The sequence below is a fragment of the Stegostoma tigrinum genome, chromosome 31 (assembly GCF_030684315.1).
Source record: "Stegostoma tigrinum isolate sSteTig4 chromosome 31, sSteTig4.hap1, whole genome shotgun sequence".
NCBI lineage: Eukaryota > Metazoa > Chordata > Chondrichthyes > Orectolobiformes > Stegostomatidae > Stegostoma > Stegostoma tigrinum.
The window spans coordinates 39,594,960-39,613,948 of record NC_081384.1 but is presented as its reverse complement, the minus strand read 5'-3'; the positions used below and the strand labels follow the sequence as shown (position 1 = coordinate 39,613,948).

The window sequence follows — 18,989 nt, the reverse complement described above, 5'->3', positions numbered from 1 at the left end:
TCTCCCACAATTCCATTCCTCCGCATTTTGTACAATAGCCTACTGTGGGGAACCTTATCGAACGCCTTGCTGAAATCCATATATACCACATCAATTGGTTTACTCTCATCTACCTGTTTGGTCACCTTCTCAAAGAACTCAATGAGGTTTGTGAGGCACGACCTCCCCTTCACAAAACTGTGCTGACTATCCCTAATCAATTTATTCTTTTCTAGATGATTATAAATCCTCTCCCTTATAACCTTTTCCAACACTTTACCAACAAGTGAGGTAAGGCTCACTGGTCTATAATTACCAGGGTGGTCTCTACTCCCCTTCTTGAACACGGGAACCACATTTGCTATCCTCCAGTCATCTGGCACTATTCCTGTAGACAATAACGAGTTAAAGATCAATGCCAAAGGCTCGGCAATCTCCTCCCTGGCTTTCCAGAGGATCCGAGGATAAATCCCATCCGGCCCAGAGGACTTATCTATCTTCACCCTCTGTAGGATTTCTAATACCTCTTCCTTGTGAACCTCAATGCCACTTAGTCTAGTAGCCTGTATCTCAGTATTCTCCTCAACCACACTGTCATTTTCTAGAGTGAATACTGTTGAAAAATATTCATTTAGCGCTTCCCCTATCTCCTCTGACTCCACACACAACTTACCACTACTATCCTTGATTGGGCCTAATCTTACTTTCGTCATTCTTTTATTTCTTAAATACCTATAGAAAGCCTTAGGGTTTACCCTGATCCTATCCGCCAACAACTTCTCATGTCTCCTCCTGGCTCTTCTGAGCTCTCTCTTTAATAATTTCACTATCTCAGTCTTAAATTACTAAATGACCTAATCTTGACAGCCCTCTGTGGTAAAGAATTCTACAGTTTCACTACAGTCTGCGAGAAGAAATTCCTCCTCATTTCTGTTTTAAACAGGTGACTCAGTAATTTGAGATTATGCCCTCTGGTCCCAGACCTCCTGTAATAGAAACAACTTTTCTGCATTAATCCTGTCAAATCTGCAAAGAATCTTGCACACTTCATGATGAGTTGGAGGTAACAATTCTGTGATTCAATGACTATGCTCCTCAGTTGGCACTGCCTTGTGAATCTTCCGGGGGGGACGACGCCAGTTTCCTGACATAAAGGGCCCAGAACTGTTCACAGTCTTCTCGCTATAGTTGAGAAATTTAAATTCAGAAGACTACCAAATTCAAAAAGGACACAATAAGCTATCGAGCAAGGCAACTTATGAAAAGCAAAAGAGGTAATTTTCACTGGCCACAGTAACTGCTTTGAGGTAAGTAAAGTGAAGAGGGCACCAACCAGGGAGGCTTTGGGCACTAGACGACGGCTTAAACACGAATGAAAATATTGACTTGGCATCCGGCCAATGAGCTGCCCTTCACATTCCTGAGTGAATGACAGCATTCAGTAATTAAAGGAGTAAAACGGGACTCATTAACATTTCCTTCCAGTTTTACCACGTTTGACAACGACCCCTTTCCTTATATAGAGGGTGAAAGTCACATGAGTTGAATTCCTGGATTATAAACGAAGGGTCAGCGAGAAGAAGCTGAAGCCAGGCTCCAGCTTCAGGCGAAGGGGAGGAGAGTGTGTGGAAGGGCAGGGTAGCTAGATACTGAGCAGAGAGAAAGTTCTCAAGCTGCAGGAACCGAGCCAGGGGCCAGCAAGGCGTGAACATACAGACAGACAGACAGACAGAGACTGCAGCCCATCCCAGGCCGGTAGAGGCCGGCTCTGTGTCCCAGGCTCGGAGCTCAGCAATCCCCGGGAGTGAGCAGAAAGGCGGCGGGGACAAAGCAGACCATGATCGGCACCAGATCCAGGGGCACGGAGCTCTCGGCGCCGGATCACAATAAACTCGCTCTGAAAGCCTTCAGGAAAGTCGGTAAGGACGGGATGGGCAGAGTGGGCATTTGTTGAGGGAAGGACAGGAATGTGTCCGACCAGGAATAACTGGCGGGGGCCAGGGGCACCGATTAAACACAGATTGTGTCCGTTTCCAAAAACCTTTGCATTCGGAGCGAGCTCCTAGTCCAGTTTGTGACCACGATGTCCTACCTGTGTCGGGAACGCCAACATTTCTGAGAGTTTAGCCGAGAATCGCTGTGTACTTAGTCAGGATAAAGTCCACTGGGAACGCCCGCGAGGTATGAAGGGGCGCTGCCTAAATGCATTCTCCTGAACTGTTTCGAGAGCATCAAGTCGGAATGTCTCTGTCTAGGCAGTGTTAGCTGTTGGCTCAGTGGTGTGTGTGGGTGAAATCTTTGGGCTGCAGGCCAGCATAAAGAGAAATCTGTGCCCCGGGGATTAGTGTTTAATGTGGATGCTGAGCAGGAATGCCTTCGCTCCCTCCCCTCATCTTGCTACCAAGATTTGAAGCCTCTTCGCGTCCCAACCAGCAATGATTCTAGTTACACTGTCCTGAGAGTGAATGGAGTGTGTGGTAAAATGCTGAACGGAGGAGAATGTCACCACCTTTTAATAGTGTCAGGATTCAGCTCAACAAATAAGTCTCCTATTTCTCCATCACCACCACCACCGGGGGGGGGGGGAGAAGGGGGCAGTGCCAAGGACAATGAGCCAATCACAGAGAGGGTTTTATACAAAATAAGTGAAAATAAATTAAGATTAGAAAGGTGACAAAAGTAAAGTTTAGATTGTCAAATAGAATTAATATCATTTTCTCAGGTTCAGAGAAAATGAGCAAATTCATCCATGAGATGTGTGCATTTGCTACCCATCCCAAATTGGCCCTTGAACCGAGAGGGTTGCTAGGTCACTTTATGGGCCAGTTAAGAATCAACCACATTGCTGTGGGTCTGGAGTCATATGTAGGTCAGACCAGGTAAGGATGGCAGATTTCCTTCCCGAAAGGACACTAGTGAACTTTCTATGACAGTTATAGACACTATTAGCTTTATATTCCAGATTTCTTAATTAAATGTAAATTCAACCAGTTACCACAGTAACTGGGATTTGAACCCTACTCACAGGGCACTAACCTGCACTTCTAGATAAATAGTCTGGGACTATTACATTACCACTGATTCAAATCTGACAGGAGTAATAAAAATATGAAGTTAAAATGTGAAAAAAAATTGCGTCTGGGCGAAAGGGCAGGGTAGCAGTCATTGCTTTCCCCAAGTGCTGTGAGTGCTCCTAGTTCCCACATTGCAAATAAAATACAGTACAGAGACACTGTAAAAGGTATTAAAAATATTGTAGGAATTTTTTTGCGAAATTAGAACAACTGGAAAGCTTGAAAAGACTGGGATTTCTTTCTGCAGCATGGGCCAATCAATACCTTTCAAATCATGAAGGGATTTGAGACAATAGCTGTGGGGAACAGGTTTTGGGGCAATGTGCACAAAATAAATCCAGAATGGAATGCGGGAACAAACTCTTCATCCAGAAGTGGGGAGAATTTAGTCCTGGTTACCATCTGGAAGATTTGAAATGATTTCTAGAGAAAGTAATCAAATGATATCTTGCTAGAATGGGATGACTTATGGTGAAGGGAGCCTTGTGATGTACACAAACACTGTGCACCAGTTGGCTGAATGAATGCTCTCCATGCTGTGAGTTTTATGTCCTACATTAATGTATGGAGCATAAAAGGTAAAGCCAGTGAACAAAAAACACTTTAAACTGAAAGCCACTGCATCATATTCTGTCTATGAAAGTCAGTAGATAGTGGCAAAAATGGCTTTCTAAGCCACTGGAATGTTGGCCTTTCTCTCTGGGGCTAGGATGTGGCAGAGTGGAGCTTCTGATCCAATTCATGAAGCACTAGTTAGACTTGATTCAGAACACAATATTCAGTTCTGGGCACTGGCCTTCAGGAAGGCCTTATTAACTCTGGTGAGAATGCCACACAGATTCACTGCAACCATCCCAGCATTAAGGAGGTGACATTGAAAACATTTTGCATTGACTCTGGTTCCCTTGTGTCCAGAAGATTAAGGGGTGATCTAATTGTGGTGCTTTATAATTAAAGGTAAAAGTATTCCCTTGAATTTTGACATTCAATTCCTAAACTGTGGTGCTTTATAATTAAAGGGTACGTCAGGGCAAATTGAAACAAAAACAGCCATTTCCTCTGATGGGTAATTCCAAAATCAGGGGTCATAATCTTAAAATTAGATTTGGGTCATTCAGGAAAGATGTAAGGAAGCATTTCTTCTTCACAGAATGAGTTGTGGTATTTTGCAATGTTCTGCCCACCCCCCGCAAAGAACTATTGAGGCTGGTGTCGTTTGGAAAAATTCAAATTTGAGATTATTGAGCAAAACAGGATTAAGAAATGGTATTAATGAGATTTAAGATGCCAATCACACCTTCAAGGTGTGGAAGGGCTGAATGACCACCGCTTGTTCCTCAGATAATTTCACATGATGTAAGGGGTGCTATTCTCCTTTGGTACCGTTTCACAATGACCTCAGACAGCATGCTTGAGCCATAGGTTTTGGTTCAGCTCCTGAAGAATAGGCAAGTTACTTCCTGGATTAATTTAGATTTGGGACATTGTTATTGATGGTTGTGGAGTCATAATGAGACAGTAAACATGTCTGTTTTGGAGACTGGTTCTTTGTCTTATAAGCATAAAGCAGCTTACCAATGAGGAATTGAGTGCCATGCAATATAGCTGTCGGAATAGGCGGTTCAACCCACTGAGCCTGCCATTCGTGACTAATCATTTGCTTCAGTGCCTTTTCTCCCCCCTTTATCCCCACATCCCTTTGAGTCCTTGGTCTGTAAATGGTATGCAATTGAAGAGCCGTATCCAAAAGTATTCCCTTGAATTTTGACATTCAATTCCTAAATCACCAACTTCCATTTTCATTTGGTAAGGCTGCACCTGTGCTCACTCAGTTTGTGTTCTTGACTTTGTTTCTGTTTGGTGCAATCAAAATTTGAGAGTTTAAGATCCTTAGAATGTAAAGGCCTTATGTAGATGGTGGTGATGCCCCACAGTAGCATTTGAAACTGATATTGATATTGTTGTCATTAGCATCTCTGACCGCAGATCTTCTGCAGTTGCCCTGTCTTCTATTAGGCTAGGAGTAACAGGACATTGCAAGCTCCTACAGGTCATCTCTTATGCTCATTTATGAAATAATGATCAAAATTTGAGCAGGTAAAATGCACTGGCAATTCAGGTGCTGGGATCTATATGTCCTGGGTCTGTAGACTTTATTAAGGTTATAGGATCTGCAGATTATGTAGAGTCTGTAGGTTCCATTGCATGTGGACCTATAAGTTATGGAGGACCTAAAATTTATATTAGAGTTAATGTTCAATGTGGTGACCCTTGGACGCTGTCTGAAATGGTCTAGCAAAGCAGTCAGTTCAAGTACAATTTAGGGATAAGCAACAAATGCTGGCCTTAAAGTAAAGCCCGCATCCCAGCATATGATGTTTTTTAAAGTTAAGGGGCTTGGAGACTGTCCATTGAACCAATAGACCCCAGAAGCTTTCTAAAATTTGCAAGCTATATTGGGCCTCCAGACTGTATGATTATCTGGTTGTGTAATTGCAACTTGATTAGACTGTTGCATAAATAAATTGCCTCTGCTTTGCTGAAACTGGTTCCACGGTAGATGGATATTACTGCCTCATTCCATTCCGATCCAAGTGTTTACATAGAACACTGAAATGGTGGCTCACACAGATTTGAGAACAACTGAAATCAAAATAGTGATGGATACTTTTCTAAATGTATAAGTTTCGACTGCCATATATATATTGCACTGCATAAATTTACCAAGGATCCTTTAGACAGCTCCTTCCAAACTCATGACCACTTCTTCCATCTAGAAGGACAAAGGCAGCAGATTCCTGGGAGCACCACCTGTATTTCCTCCTCCTCCCTGCCACTCACCAACCTGACTTGGAAATACATCACCATTACTTCAGGGTCACTGATTTTAAAATCCTGGAATTCTCTCCTTAACAGCATCGTGGGTCTGCATATAGCACATGGATGGCAGTGGTTCAAGAAGATGGCTGACCACAATCTCCTCCAGTGAAACTAAGGACAGGAAATAATTGCTGGCCCAACCAGTGAGCCCATGTCCTATGGATGAAAACTTTAAGAAGTTCTTCTTTTGGGATTAAAGGGGCAGAATGGACCCATGCAAAACAGGGAAAAGACCAGTGTTTGAATCCAAGTCAGTTTTGGATTGATTGGCCTAATTGATGACAGGAGAGAGTCTTTAACTGGCTTTAGTATCTTGGGGCCAGAGAAGAGAATGTGCCAGACTCTGTGTGCATGTTATGAAGGCATGTTATGTGACCAAAAGTTCCACCTGAGACTCATTGACCATCAAAGGGACAGGAAAGTAACTTTGAGCTGAAGCTCGTCCAAGCAATTTTTAAAAATGTTTTAAATCTAGATAAAGTCGTAGGATTTTTGTTAGACAGCAGTATTAAGGATTATTGAACCAAGGTAGTGTAAAGAAACTGCCAATCAGACTTGATGCAATTGAATGGTAAAGCAGCTTCAAGATACTGAATGGCCTCCTGTTTTGTTCCAAGAGGAGATTTCAAAAATTTACTAACATCTCTCCAAGAGGAGAGAGGGGGTCAGAAAGAAACCATTTGGGAAATATAGTCTAACCAATCTGAATGAGCTATCTCTGCATGGGTGATTGTATCAAAGACAATAGGAACTGCAGATGCTGGAGAATCGAAGATAAGGTGTAGAGCTGGATGAACATGGCAGGCCAAGCAGCACCTTTAGGAGCAGAAAAGCTGACGTTTCAGGCCTCTACCTTGAAGGGTCTAGGCCTGAAACGTCAGCTTCTCTGCTCCTAAGATGCTGTTGGCCTGCCGTGTTCATCCAGCTCTACACCTTGTTATCTCTGCACAGGTGATATCCATTTCATTTGTGCAGCTTGAAGTTTTTGCTGAAATTACATTGTTCGTTGTATATCTCTTTAAAACATGGAGCTTAATTGCTGCCAGAAAGGATTATATGTGAAAGTTGCTAATGAAGCAGGTGTGAACTCGCAGGGATTACATTAAGAGAACAATAGTCAAAGAAAATGATAGTTTACACAAGTACCTGAGGCAGCAGAAAGCATGAAGAGACCCAGGTTGTACACACCTGATGCTAACTTCACCTGTGAAGCTGCACCCTGGTGAATCATGTGCCTTAATTCCTGGAATTCTGGCTGTACACTTGGAGTATTCAGAATTTCATGTGAATTTTTTTGCATGCCACTGCAGAGTCAGTGGTGGTCCTGGCAACAGTTTGTATCTAGCTCTTGTTTTGATAATGTTTTCCAAGTAAGGGCACTGTCTTTAGTCTTGTTTTATTCTGTCAATCTTTCCTCCATTTTTTTTGGTTCGGTCTGGCATGCTGACTTATTTGGCCTTCTGCTCAGCTACACCCTCAATGTCCTCATCCCTGGTAAAAACACAACATGCCCTCACCTGGCCACTCCCTCTGGTATGGTCATCATCTCTGGTCCATGTAGCCTAATGGATGTAGCCATGAAGGGGTATGGTGAACAACTGGTATAGCCACCCACCAGCAGATCCAACTAGAATGCATAGCAATAGCATTGGGTCCTACTGCCATCTGCTAAAGCTCAATCTTTTATTCCCAGATCATCCTGGAATGTGAAGATAAGTCGTTTCTTCCCTGTACTCCAGATCATCTTAAACCCTGCTCACCTCTGACAATAAACCCATGAACTGCTTTGTTACTAAAATTTTTCTTTATTCTTTTATGGGCATTGCTGGTGTCCATACATATGAGCAGACATCAACGTTATTAATACCTTCAAATACAGAGCCACCACTTCTATGAAATCTCTTAAGTGCAGACTTCCTATAGGCCATGTCAGTGTCCTTTGATATCTCTACAAATCTAACATCTCTCATTTGTCTCTTCAGTGAGATTATCAAACTCCACAACCCTTATTCCTACATCCTTTACTAGTTTAATCTATAGAAGACCAATGGGCAAATTGCTATTGTAATTTTTACATAATTGACTGTCATCTAAATTTCCACCTCCTGTCATACATAACACTGCTTTAATTTCTTTAGTGGAGAAATTTTGTTGCATTTAAAGGTATACAATAATGTCAACTGCAAATTCACAGCCTTTCCAGATTCAGTTTCGTCAGCGTTTTCTTTATCGATAGCCTAATTAATAATGAGGATATTTCATTGGACACTCAATTTTATTAGCACAATATATTCTGGCCATTTCAAAAGAAATAACACAATTTTAAGTAACTGGTTATCACCTAAAAATTAAAGCCAAGCCTCAGCTAAAAGGTTAACATTTTCTTAAGGATCCGGGATGGCAGGCCATTGTTGCCGCTGGTAGGCGGACTCAAGACAGTCTCACTGGACCTAAGCTGACTAAGAAAACTCCTAGACCAGTACCCAGGAGAATGCACATCCTGCAAGTGTACCTACATCTGATTTGGAACAGTTCAATTGCTTAGCAACATCCAGATCAGAAATAATCAAAATGTTTTCTGAAGAAGGATCTCGACCCGAAACGCCAACTTTCCTACTCCTCTGCTGCTTGGCCTGCTGTGTTCATCCAGCTTCACACCATGTTATCTCAGATTCTCTACCATCGGCAGTTCCCACTGTCTCTAACAAAATAAATGTCTAGTTGAATGATCACTCAGTTTTAATGGAGCTGATACTGGCGTGGCTTTATCAGCAATGGCAGAACCGGTCTTGAACAAAATTTGCTCTGGCCTCCAACCCTTTAGTTTGTGCAAGATCTTGGCAAGACGGAGAACCTATATTGGGGAGCCTTTACAGATTAAGGGTACAACTTCAGTTCTGGTCTCTTATGAGAAAGAGCCAGTTTAGTTAACACTGATTGTAGTAAATGGCTCAGGTCAAGCCTGATGGGGTGAAATTGATTGAGGGATTCAACTTGAATGGCTCAGCACTTAAAAAATGGCTGGCTGCTTGATTGAAGTCCTAATTAAATACCCTGAACCCTTTTTAGGAAGATCTAGGGTCTATCAAAGGAGCCAAGGCCATCTTGTATGTTGACCAGGAAGCAATTCCCTGATTCCGCAAGGCCCACCCAGTGCCATTTGCCTTGTGTGAGAAAATAGAAGCAGAAGTCAGGAAGCAGGAAAGCGAAGGAACCATCGAACCAGTCCAGCTTGTAGAATGGGCAGCACTGGCCATGCCGATTGTGAAGCTGGATATCACCCATGCATACTTGCAATTGCGATTTAGATGGGGATTCCCAGAGGTGTACTACAATTAATACCTCTTATGGGCTTGTACCAATATGAGACTGCCTTTCGGGGATTGTGAGGCCGTGCAATTTTTAAGTGGATGATGGATAACATTTGACAAGACTACCCTCGGCCTCCGTTTTATCTAGATAATGTGCTGATGACTGAAGACCGATAAGGAGCACTTAGAGACTTTGGACATAAATGTTTTTCTGAGGTGGGCACATGTATTAGGAGGGGAAAAATGTGTTCCAGACAACCCAAATGACCTACTTAGGCTACATAGTCAATTTAATACCAGGTTACGCCGTTGGAAGATAAAGTGAGGGCATATAAAGGTGTCCAGGCTCCATCAGGAGTACTGGAGATGAAGTCTTTCCTTGGTTTGGTGACTTTTTATGGAAAGTTCATACATAACCCGGCCCCCATTCTGGCACCTTTGCATCTGCTCTTAAAGGGTCAGCCTTAACTTTAAAGAATTGATGAAACAGCTATCATCCACTAAAGTGTCCACACACTGATCCCAAGGAAGATTTGGTATTGATATGCAATGCCTCCCTATATGACACTGGGGTAGTATTAGTTCACCGTTCAATGGAGAAGAATGCCCGACAGTGTATGCATCCTGGGCTTTGGCTAATGCAGAGCATAGATATGCCCAGATAGAGAAGACTGGTTTGGTGGCCATATTTGCAGTCTGGAAGTTCTGCCAATATCTTCACAGGCCCACATTTATAATACTAATAGACTGCAAGTCCCTGCTAGGCCTACTTAAAGTGAGCGAGGCAATGGTGCCTTTAGCTTCAGGCTGAATTCAGCCTGGTCTCTAATACTAAGTGTGTATGATTACAAGTTGGAACACTGTCTGGGAGGCCAAGTTGCAAAAGTAGATGTATTGAGCTGCCTCCTGTTGGCAGATACACCACCGGTGATACTGCAACTGGAAGAGTCCATAATGGCTTGAAATTTTCTGTGCAAATTTTTAGTCACAGCAGACAGTATCAGACTTTGGAACACAGAAATATCTGGCCCTGGCAAAACTGAAACAACTGGTGGTAATGGGGAAAACCATTAGGCTGTTGTAACAAGAACTGAAACTTTTGGAGCTGGAGAGCTTCACTAATTACCAAACTGTCAGTTCCTGTTTGATTATTGGACTACCCCACATACACCTACAGGGATACTTCCAGCAAAGTTGTAATGAGGAGAAGACTCAACACCACGTTACATCTGATTTCCCAGACCTGGGGGAGCTGAATGAAATGGCATCAGGAGCGCCTATGCCAATCACAAGACTCCTCTAAACAAGAGAGAGCATTTACTTCAGAGGGTGAGGTTTGGTGTAGGAACCATGGGAATGGCCCTGTATGGGTAAGAGGCATGGTTGATGTGAGGGCAGATTTGGGGAAGTACAAAGTTTGGGCAGGTGCAGTGGTCCTCAACAAGCATGTGGACCACATGAAAGCTGAAAACTTGCAAACAGTGCAGGAGCAAGGCATACCTGGCTCCTTCTGCCTTTCTGACTATTCTGGAATGTGTGGATTCTCCAGAGTGAATTTCTTCTGAGACGTCCAGGGTTCAAAATGTGAATTACTGTGCCTTACACACTGTTTGTATCAGAAGCTGAGTTTGGTGGAACCTGACCCGGTGCTAAAGCACTCCAGGAGGAGCCACATAAATAAAGAACTGGTCCATGTCCTCTCACTCGGAGGGGCAGGGATGTAGTTACTGTAATTAGCTTTTTCCCAGAATGGGGAACTCTATTACTAGGGGCCATTAGTTCAAAGTTAGAGCAGGAAAGTATATGGGAGATATGCGTGGAAAGTTTTTTACGCAGAGGGTGGTGGGCGCCTGGAACGCACTGCCAGTGGAGTTGGTGATGCAAACACGATAGTGTCTTTTAAGATGTATCTGGGCAGGAAGCAAAGGGATACAGACCCTTAGGAAATAGGTATCAGGTTTAGTCAGAGGATCTCGATCGATGCAGGCTTGGAGGGCCAAAGGGCCTGTTCCTATGCTGTAATTTTATTTGTTCTTTGAGATCAGCCAGGTGGACATCATAGAGTGAGTTTCTTGATTTAGGGTTGTTAACCTGTTCCAATCAGGGAGCCCTAGCTGACAGATATATAAACAGGAGTGTCAGAGGTTCTGGTCACTGAGGACTGGCTGTAAACAAACTGGACCAGTGTCAATGACTCTCCATGTGTAAATAGTGGATGACTTTGTGACAGGATATCAGCCTCTGGAGTTATTTCAATAATATTACTTTGAATCACATCTGAAACATCAATTGACTGCACTTTAAGTATTTCTGACATTCATTTATTTATGATAAATCCTAAATTCTTTTCCTTCTCAAAATTGTCAGAAACATTTGTTAGTGGTCCTTTCAGACCTAGGTTCACGTTGTAACTTCATTCTTCCATTGATCATGAGGCTCACTTTCAGAAGCTGGATGAGCAGTCATACCCCAAAACATTGTCTTGACTATGGCCAATGTTATGCTACAAATGATAACTGTACGTGAGTAGAATTTATACTTTTATGAGGGCTTTATTTCTGTTAACTACACTCATAAAACTCACCCCATTGATTACTAGCTTTCTGTACATATATACAAGTTAATTGTTAAATAATATATCCACCTAGGCACTCCTTCAGGTAACATTGACCCCACTTCTTTAAAACAGCTGAGATATGCTGTTCTTTCAGTTTTTAAAAATAAAGCCCTCAACCCCACATTCTGTAACCACTTAATTTATATCCATGGCTGCTATAGCCAAAACTAGTTTTTTTATTTAAGAACAGAAATTTTTGGAGTTACAAGCTAAAAATGTCCATAGTATTTCAGAGTTCCGATCCATGGTTATAAGTGATGTTGACCTGAAGTAGTTTAGCACCTGGAAGTCTCCATGATAAAGGAATTTTCAGTTGCTGTCTGGGTACCAAAGGTGTAATGATGAACCATGTGTGCTATGATCACTGTTCACTTCTAAAGAAGGGTCACCGGGATCTGAAACATTAACTCTGCTTTATCTCCACAGATGCTGCAAGACCTGCTGAGCTTCTCTGATATTTTCTGTTTTCATTTGAATGGAAGACTTTTTTTATTGTTCAGAAATCTGTTCAGCCTGCTCTCAGTCCCTTGATAGCTACATGACTACAGTTAAGGACGCCCTGGACCTGAAGAGAGGAAATAGCTGGGGCCCTAACAGATATCTTTGCAGTGCCCTTAGACACGGGTGAGGTCCCAGAGGACTGAAGACTTGCTAATGTTGCCCCCTTGTTTAAAAAGGGCAGCAAGGATAATCCAGGTAATTATCGACCGGTGAGCCTGAAGTCAGTGGTAGGGAAGCTACTGGAGAAAATACTGAGGCATAGGATCTATTCCCATTTGGAAGAAAATGGGCTTATCAGTGATGGGCAACATGGTTTTGTACAGGGAAGGTCATGTCTTACCAACTTAATAGAATTCTTTGAGGACGTGACACAGTTGATTGAGGGAAAGACTGTAAATGTCATATACACGGACTTCAGTAAGGCATTTGATAAGGTTCCCCATGGCAGGTGGATGGAGAAAGTGAAGTCACATGGGGTCCAGGGTGTGCTAGCTAGATGATTAAAAAAACTGGCTGGGCAACAAGAGACACAGGGTGGTAGTAGTAGAAGGGAGTTTCTCAAATTGGAGACTTGTAACCCGTGGTGTTCCACAGGGATCTGTGCTGGGACTGCTGTTTGTGATATATGTAAATGACCTGAAGGAAGGTGTAGGTGGTCTGATCAGCAAGTTTGCTGATGGCACTAAGATTGGTGGAGTAGCTGATAGTGAATGGGACTGTCAGAAATTACAGCAGAAGATAGATAGACTGGAGAGTTGGGCAGATAAATGGCAGATGGAGTTCAATCCGGGCAAATGCAAGGTGATGCATTTTGGAAGATCAAATTCAAGGGCGAACTATACAGTAAATGGAAAAGTCCGAGGTAAAATTGATGAACAGAGAGATCTGGGTGTTCAGGTCCATTGTTCCCTGAAGGTGACAATGCAGGTCAATAGGGTGGTCAAGAAGGCATATGGCATGCTTTCCTTCATTGGGCAGGGTATTGAGTACAAGAGTTGGCAGGTCATATTGCAGTTGTATCGGACTTTGGTTCGGCCACATTTGGAGTACTGTGTACAGTTCTGGTTGCCACATTACCAAAAGGATGTGGATGCTTTGGAGAGGGTGCAGAGGAGGTTCACCAGGATGTTGCCTGGTATGGAGGGTGCTAGCTATGAAGAGAGGTTGAATAGATTAGGATTGTTTTTGTTAGAAAGACGGAGATTGAGGGGGGAACCTGATTGAGGTCTACAAAATCATGAGGGGTATAGACAGGGTGGATAGCAAAAAGCTTTTTTCCCCAGAGTTGGGGACTCGATTACTAGGAGTCATGAGTTCAAAGTGAGAGGAGGAATGTTTAAGGGAGATATGTGGAAAGCTCTTTACGCAGAAGGTGGTGGGTGCCTGGAACGCGTTGCCAGCGGAGGTGGTAGACGGAGACACGTTAGCGTCTTTTAAGATATATTTGGATGGGCAGGGAGCAAATGGACACAGACCATTAGAAAATAGATGACGACAGGTTAGACAGTGGATCTTGATTGGCACAGGCTTGGAGGGCCGAAGGGCCTCTTCCTGTGCTGTAGGTTTCTTTGTTTGTTTCTTTGAATCCAGCAATGGTGACCAACTCCATTGCCCTCTGTGACTGCATGGGATTACTGAACCAAAATGTATGGAGACCCCATCTCTCCGGAATAGGGCACTGCAAGATGCAGCCTCTCCCTACCTGATCCATTGGCAGATTCTGGACAGACTGAAATAAGGAAAGTTTCTGGGTGACTGTGAGTGTGATTTTTGCAGATAGGGATCTGCCCTGGGCTGTGCTGCATCAGCACATTATAGACTGGAGGATTCCTGTCCAAGACCACCTTTCCACTAGAGGCAGCCTGTCATTTATAGGGCTGTGTGGGGGTGGGGATGGGTCGAGTGTCACCCTACTCATTGGGTAATTCCTTCTGTCTTACCCCTGCAGCCTTGCCCCATTCTCCTCTGCCCTTCTGACCAGGAGGTGACCCCCCTTTTGAGGATCCCACCTTCCCCAGTGCTGAGAAATTCCAACTTCGTGGGACCAGTAATGGAGAGTCTGAGTCACTGACTGAGCAGCTAACTTTAAATTTTCTGTTTCTCAAACTGAGGAATGCGTCTATCAGCACTTGTTATTTGTGAAAACCACATCCCAACACATTCCACACCCGAGCTGATCACCCAGTGCCTCTCAATTAGAGTAGCAGGATTTGCTATTACCTTGGTGGCTCATTCTGGAGTTAATTCAAGCTCTTCATTGAAGTTAGCTGGAACCCCAGCAGTAACTCTGCCTCCCTATTCACCTTCCCTTTGGTCATGTCCCAGAGCTGTGGGGAACCAGTGATGCCATCTGAATGCAGTTTTCACTATGCGACCCACACTCTGACTCATTGTCACAGACTATAAAGATCCAACCCGAAGTTTCTGACAAAATAGAAGGGACCTTGGTTAAAGAGTCGTAGAGGTTTACAACAAGGAAACAAGCCCTTCAGCCCACTTGACCATACTTGCAATTAAACCAGCCCTATTTACCTGCCTTTGTCCCCATGTTCCTCCCTACCTATACCATCCATGTACCTGTCTAACTGTTTCTTAAATGATGAGATTGTATTTGCCTTCACCACTACCTCTGGCAACCGGTTCCAGCCATTCACCACCCCTCCACCCCTGTCTGTGAGGGAAACGAGTAGAACCTTTTGCATCTTTCCTGTCTGACTCCACCTCAGGTTATGAAGGAAGGCAGAGCAAAAAAGAAGAGACAGACAAGGAAAGAAAGAGAAAACGAAGATAATTGAGGGAGAGAGGGGAAAAGTGTAGTGATGGGGTTTGAGGGAAAACAATCTAAGAGGAAGAAAATGGAGAGAATTTTACAGAAAGGACAGGAAGTGAAATAGTCCAAGGAGAAAATGAGACCTCCATGGTACAGACTGTAGCTTCATTGCAGGGTGTGAACGGAATGCCACTGAGCTGGAGGGATTATAGTTCGTATGAGCAGGATCAATGTTGGGATGTGTCACAATAAATTAATATTAAGTATAAAATTTGTTTTCCTAATTTAACACAAAGCCTTGAAGTGTTTGTGTGCTCTGTACTATACTCTGCTCAGTTCCTTCCCCTAGTGGGAGCCTTCAGAAAATTTTAGGGATTTTCATTTAATTCATCAAACGCTATACTGTTGTAACTTTGAGACTAATTTTCCCGTGTTCCACCCAGTCCCCTAATCCTCAATTGCATCTTTTCCTGTAACCCTCACCCCAGCTGACTTCTGCATGGGGTCAGACAGTATGAACAAGTGTCCTGATAAGATCGAAAACAAATATTATCTTTCAATAACTTGCTGTTTCCCAACTATGCCAGTGAAAGTTGTGATGTGCCAGTTCCTCAGGACTCTGGCTGCAGGCTCAAAGAAATCTCTGTCCCCTGACTCTGCACTTGCACTATTTGATAAATGGGGCACTGTGTCCATATTCCAGGCTTGGGAGCTTGCTGCAATTAATTGAAATGCTAAAAGTTCATTTGATCAAATCGCACTGACACACTTTACACACTGAATACAAATGTGGCTTTGGATTCTTGGGGGTGTCTAGGCATTCTGAGAAAACCATGTGATTGTAGAGTTTGCCATGGTAACATGTTGGCATCATTCTCTCAGTTAGGCACTTTGCCTTCAAGCATATGCTGTAATTTCCAGGTGTTGTCAGAAAATTGCATAGCATGTGTTTAAAACTTTCCAAGCTGCCTACTCTGTAATCAGAGTTGACCCTCTATATATTTAACTGGTTGCTGAGGTAGGTATAGACTGAGTTGTTGGCATAGAGGAGTTACCTGTCTCCTCATCTACTGACCTGCTTATGAGCATCAGTAATAATTCCCCTGCATGTTTGAGCAGACCCCAGGCAAGGTTTCTCAAGTTATGTCAGTTCCAAACAGACAATACAAACCATTAAACTCCTAGGTGAGGAGGGACGAACGCGCTCCTCTTTTTGCGCTCCTCTTTTTGCGCTCCTCTTTTTGCGCTCCTCTTTTTGCGCTCCTCTTTTTGCGCTCCTCTTTTTGCGCTCCTCTTTTTGCGCTCCTCTTTTTGCGCTCCTCTTTTTGCGCTCCTCTTTTTGCGCTCCTCTTTTTGCGCTCCTCTTTTTGCGCTCCTCTTTTTGCGCTCCTCTTTTTGCGCTCCTCTTTTTGCGCTCCTCTTTTTGCGCTCCTCTTTATGCGCTCCTCTTTATTCGTGATAATAAAGTGTGAGGCTGGATGAACACAGCAGGCCAGGCAGCATCTCAGGACCACAAAAGCTGACGTTTTGGGCCTAGACCCTTCGTCAGAGAGGGGAATAGGGTGAGGGTTCTGGAATAAATAGGGAGAGAGGGGGAGGCGGACCGAAGATGGAGAGAAAAGAAGATAGGTGGAGAGGAGAGTGGAGGTAGGGAGGGGATAGGTCAGTCCAGGGAAGACGGACAGGTCAAGGTGGGCTGAGGTTAGTAGGTAGGAAATGGAGTTGTGGCTTGGGGTGGGAGGAAGGGATGGGTGAGAGGAAGAACAGGTTAGGGAGGCAGAGAGGCTGGGCTGGTTTTGGGATGCAGTGGGGGGGAGGGGATGAACTGGGCTGGTTTTGGGATGCAGTGGGGGAAGGGGAGATTTTGAAGCTGGTGAAGTCCTCATTGATACCATTGGGCTGCAGGGTTCCCAAGCGGAATATGAATTGCTGTTCCTGCAACCTTCGGGTGGCATCATTGTGGCACTGCAGGAGGCCCAGGCCGGACATGTCATCTAAAGAATGGGAGGGGGAGTTGAAATGGTTCGTGACTGGGAGGTGCAGTTGTTTATTGCGAACCGAGCGGAGGTGTTCTGCAAAGCGGTCCCCAAGCCTCTGCTTGGTTTCCCCAACGTAGAGGAAGCCACACCAGGTACAATGGATACAGTATACCACATTGGCAGATGTGCAGGTGAACCTCTGCTTAATATGGAAAGTCATCTTGGGGCCTGGGATAGGGGTGAGGGAGGTGGTGTGGGGGCAAGTGTAGCATTTCCTGTGGTTGCAGGGGAATGTGCTGGGTGTGGTGGGGTTGGAGGGCAGTGTGGAGCGAACAAGGGAGGGACAGAGAGAGTGGTCTCTCCGGAAAGCAGACAAGGGTGGGGATGGAAAAATGTCTTGGGTGGTGGGGTCGGATTATAGATGGCGGAAGTGTCGGAGGATGATGCATTGTATCTGGAGGTTGGTGGGGTGGTTTGTGAGAACGAGGGGGATCCTCTTTGGGCGGTTGTGGCGGGGGCGGGGTGTGAGGGATGTGTTGTGGGATTGGTTGTTTGCAACAAGGCTATTTCAAAAAGGATCCCTCTGTTGGAATGCCTTTCTCCCAGACAAATAAATCCATATTTTAAGAGGAGCCAATTTAACCAGGCTTTGTTGATTTAACAAAATAATGAATTTGAGCAACTAAATGTGATAGCAAACGATAACAAGGCACTTGTGCACAGGTTAGGATTAGGAAATGAATTTAAAAAATGTAATAAGATATATGGTAATAAAATGTGAGGCTGGATGAACACAGCAGGCCAAGCAGCATCTCAGGAGCACAAAAGCTGACGTTTTGGGCTTAGGCCCGAAACGTCAGCTTTTGTGCTCCTGAGATGCTGCTTGGCCTGCTGTGTTCATCCAGCCTCACATTTTATTATCTTGGAATCTCCAGCATCTGCAGTTCCCATTATCTAAGATATATGGGTCAGTTTTTCTGGGTGGTTTGTATAAAGTTGATACTGGAACAGAGACAGTTGGAACCACTGATGCTGGAGTCTAAAGTGTGGAGCTGGATGAACACAGCAGGCCAGGCAGTATCAGAGGAGCAGGAAAGCTGATGGTTCTGCTTTGTGCAGCACCTACACTCGGTTCGTGACAAACGATGACACCTCCCAGTACGAACGGCTTCAACTCTCCTTCTCAGTCCTTGGACGATATGTCCATCGTGGGCCACAACAATGCCACCCAAAAACTGGAAGAACAGCACCTCCTGATTGGGAACCATACAACCCAATCGTCTCAATGTGGGCTTTACAAGCTTTGAAATCCTTCCTCAACCCAAGACCAGCACACCAGCCCCCACCCAGTCACCCCCCATCTCTTTGACCCGTCTGTCTCCTCTCACCTACCTGCCCCTCCCTCCTGACTGACCAACCCCCATCCCAACTTCCTACCTACATGCACCTTTATTGGCTTCATCCCTGCCTCCTTGACCTATCCGCCTTCTCTCCACCTATCTGCTCCACTGCCCACCTTCTGTCATTGCCTCCCTCTCTCCCTATTTATTTCAGAGCCCCCTTCCCCTCTCCCACTTCTGATAAAGGGTCCAGACCCAAAACCTCAGGTTTCCTGCCCCTCTGATGCTGGCTGGCCTGCTGTGTTCATCCAGCTCTACACCTTGCTATCTTGGATTCTCCAGCATCTGCAGTTCCTACTCTGAGTCCTTCTTAACTGTTCTTTACACTTAATAGTTTGGAGGCTCATTGGTTTTTAACATGCAGAGCAAGGGAGCCCTTCTACCTGCAACACAGCTGACTTCAACGACAGGGTTGCTTCCGTTTTGACCGTCAGACATACTAGTGCTCAAACGCAGGTAGATACCTTAGTTCATGATC

At 44.3% G+C, this 18,989-nt stretch overlaps 1 protein-coding gene across 4 annotated transcripts in view; it reads left to right on the top strand.

The window, feature by feature from the left end:
• Positions 1-1,463: 1,463 nt before the first annotated feature.
• The window catches only part of LOC125466193 (1-phosphatidylinositol 4,5-bisphosphate phosphodiesterase delta-3-like), a 60,151-nt gene continuing 42,625 nt past the window's right edge, over positions 1,464-18,989 (top strand). For 2 of the 4 annotated variants that reach the window (XM_048560394.2, XM_048560397.2), the window contains exon 1: positions 1,464-1,898. In XM_048560394.2, coding sequence (XP_048416351.1) covers positions 1,817-1,898 — 82 coding nt within the window. In that variant the 5' untranslated portion in view covers positions 1,464-1,816. Of the gene's footprint in view, positions 1,899-12,344; positions 12,558-18,989 lie in introns of those variants that run through there. The other 2 variants (XM_048560395.2, XM_048560396.2) reach the window with 2 other exon arrangements.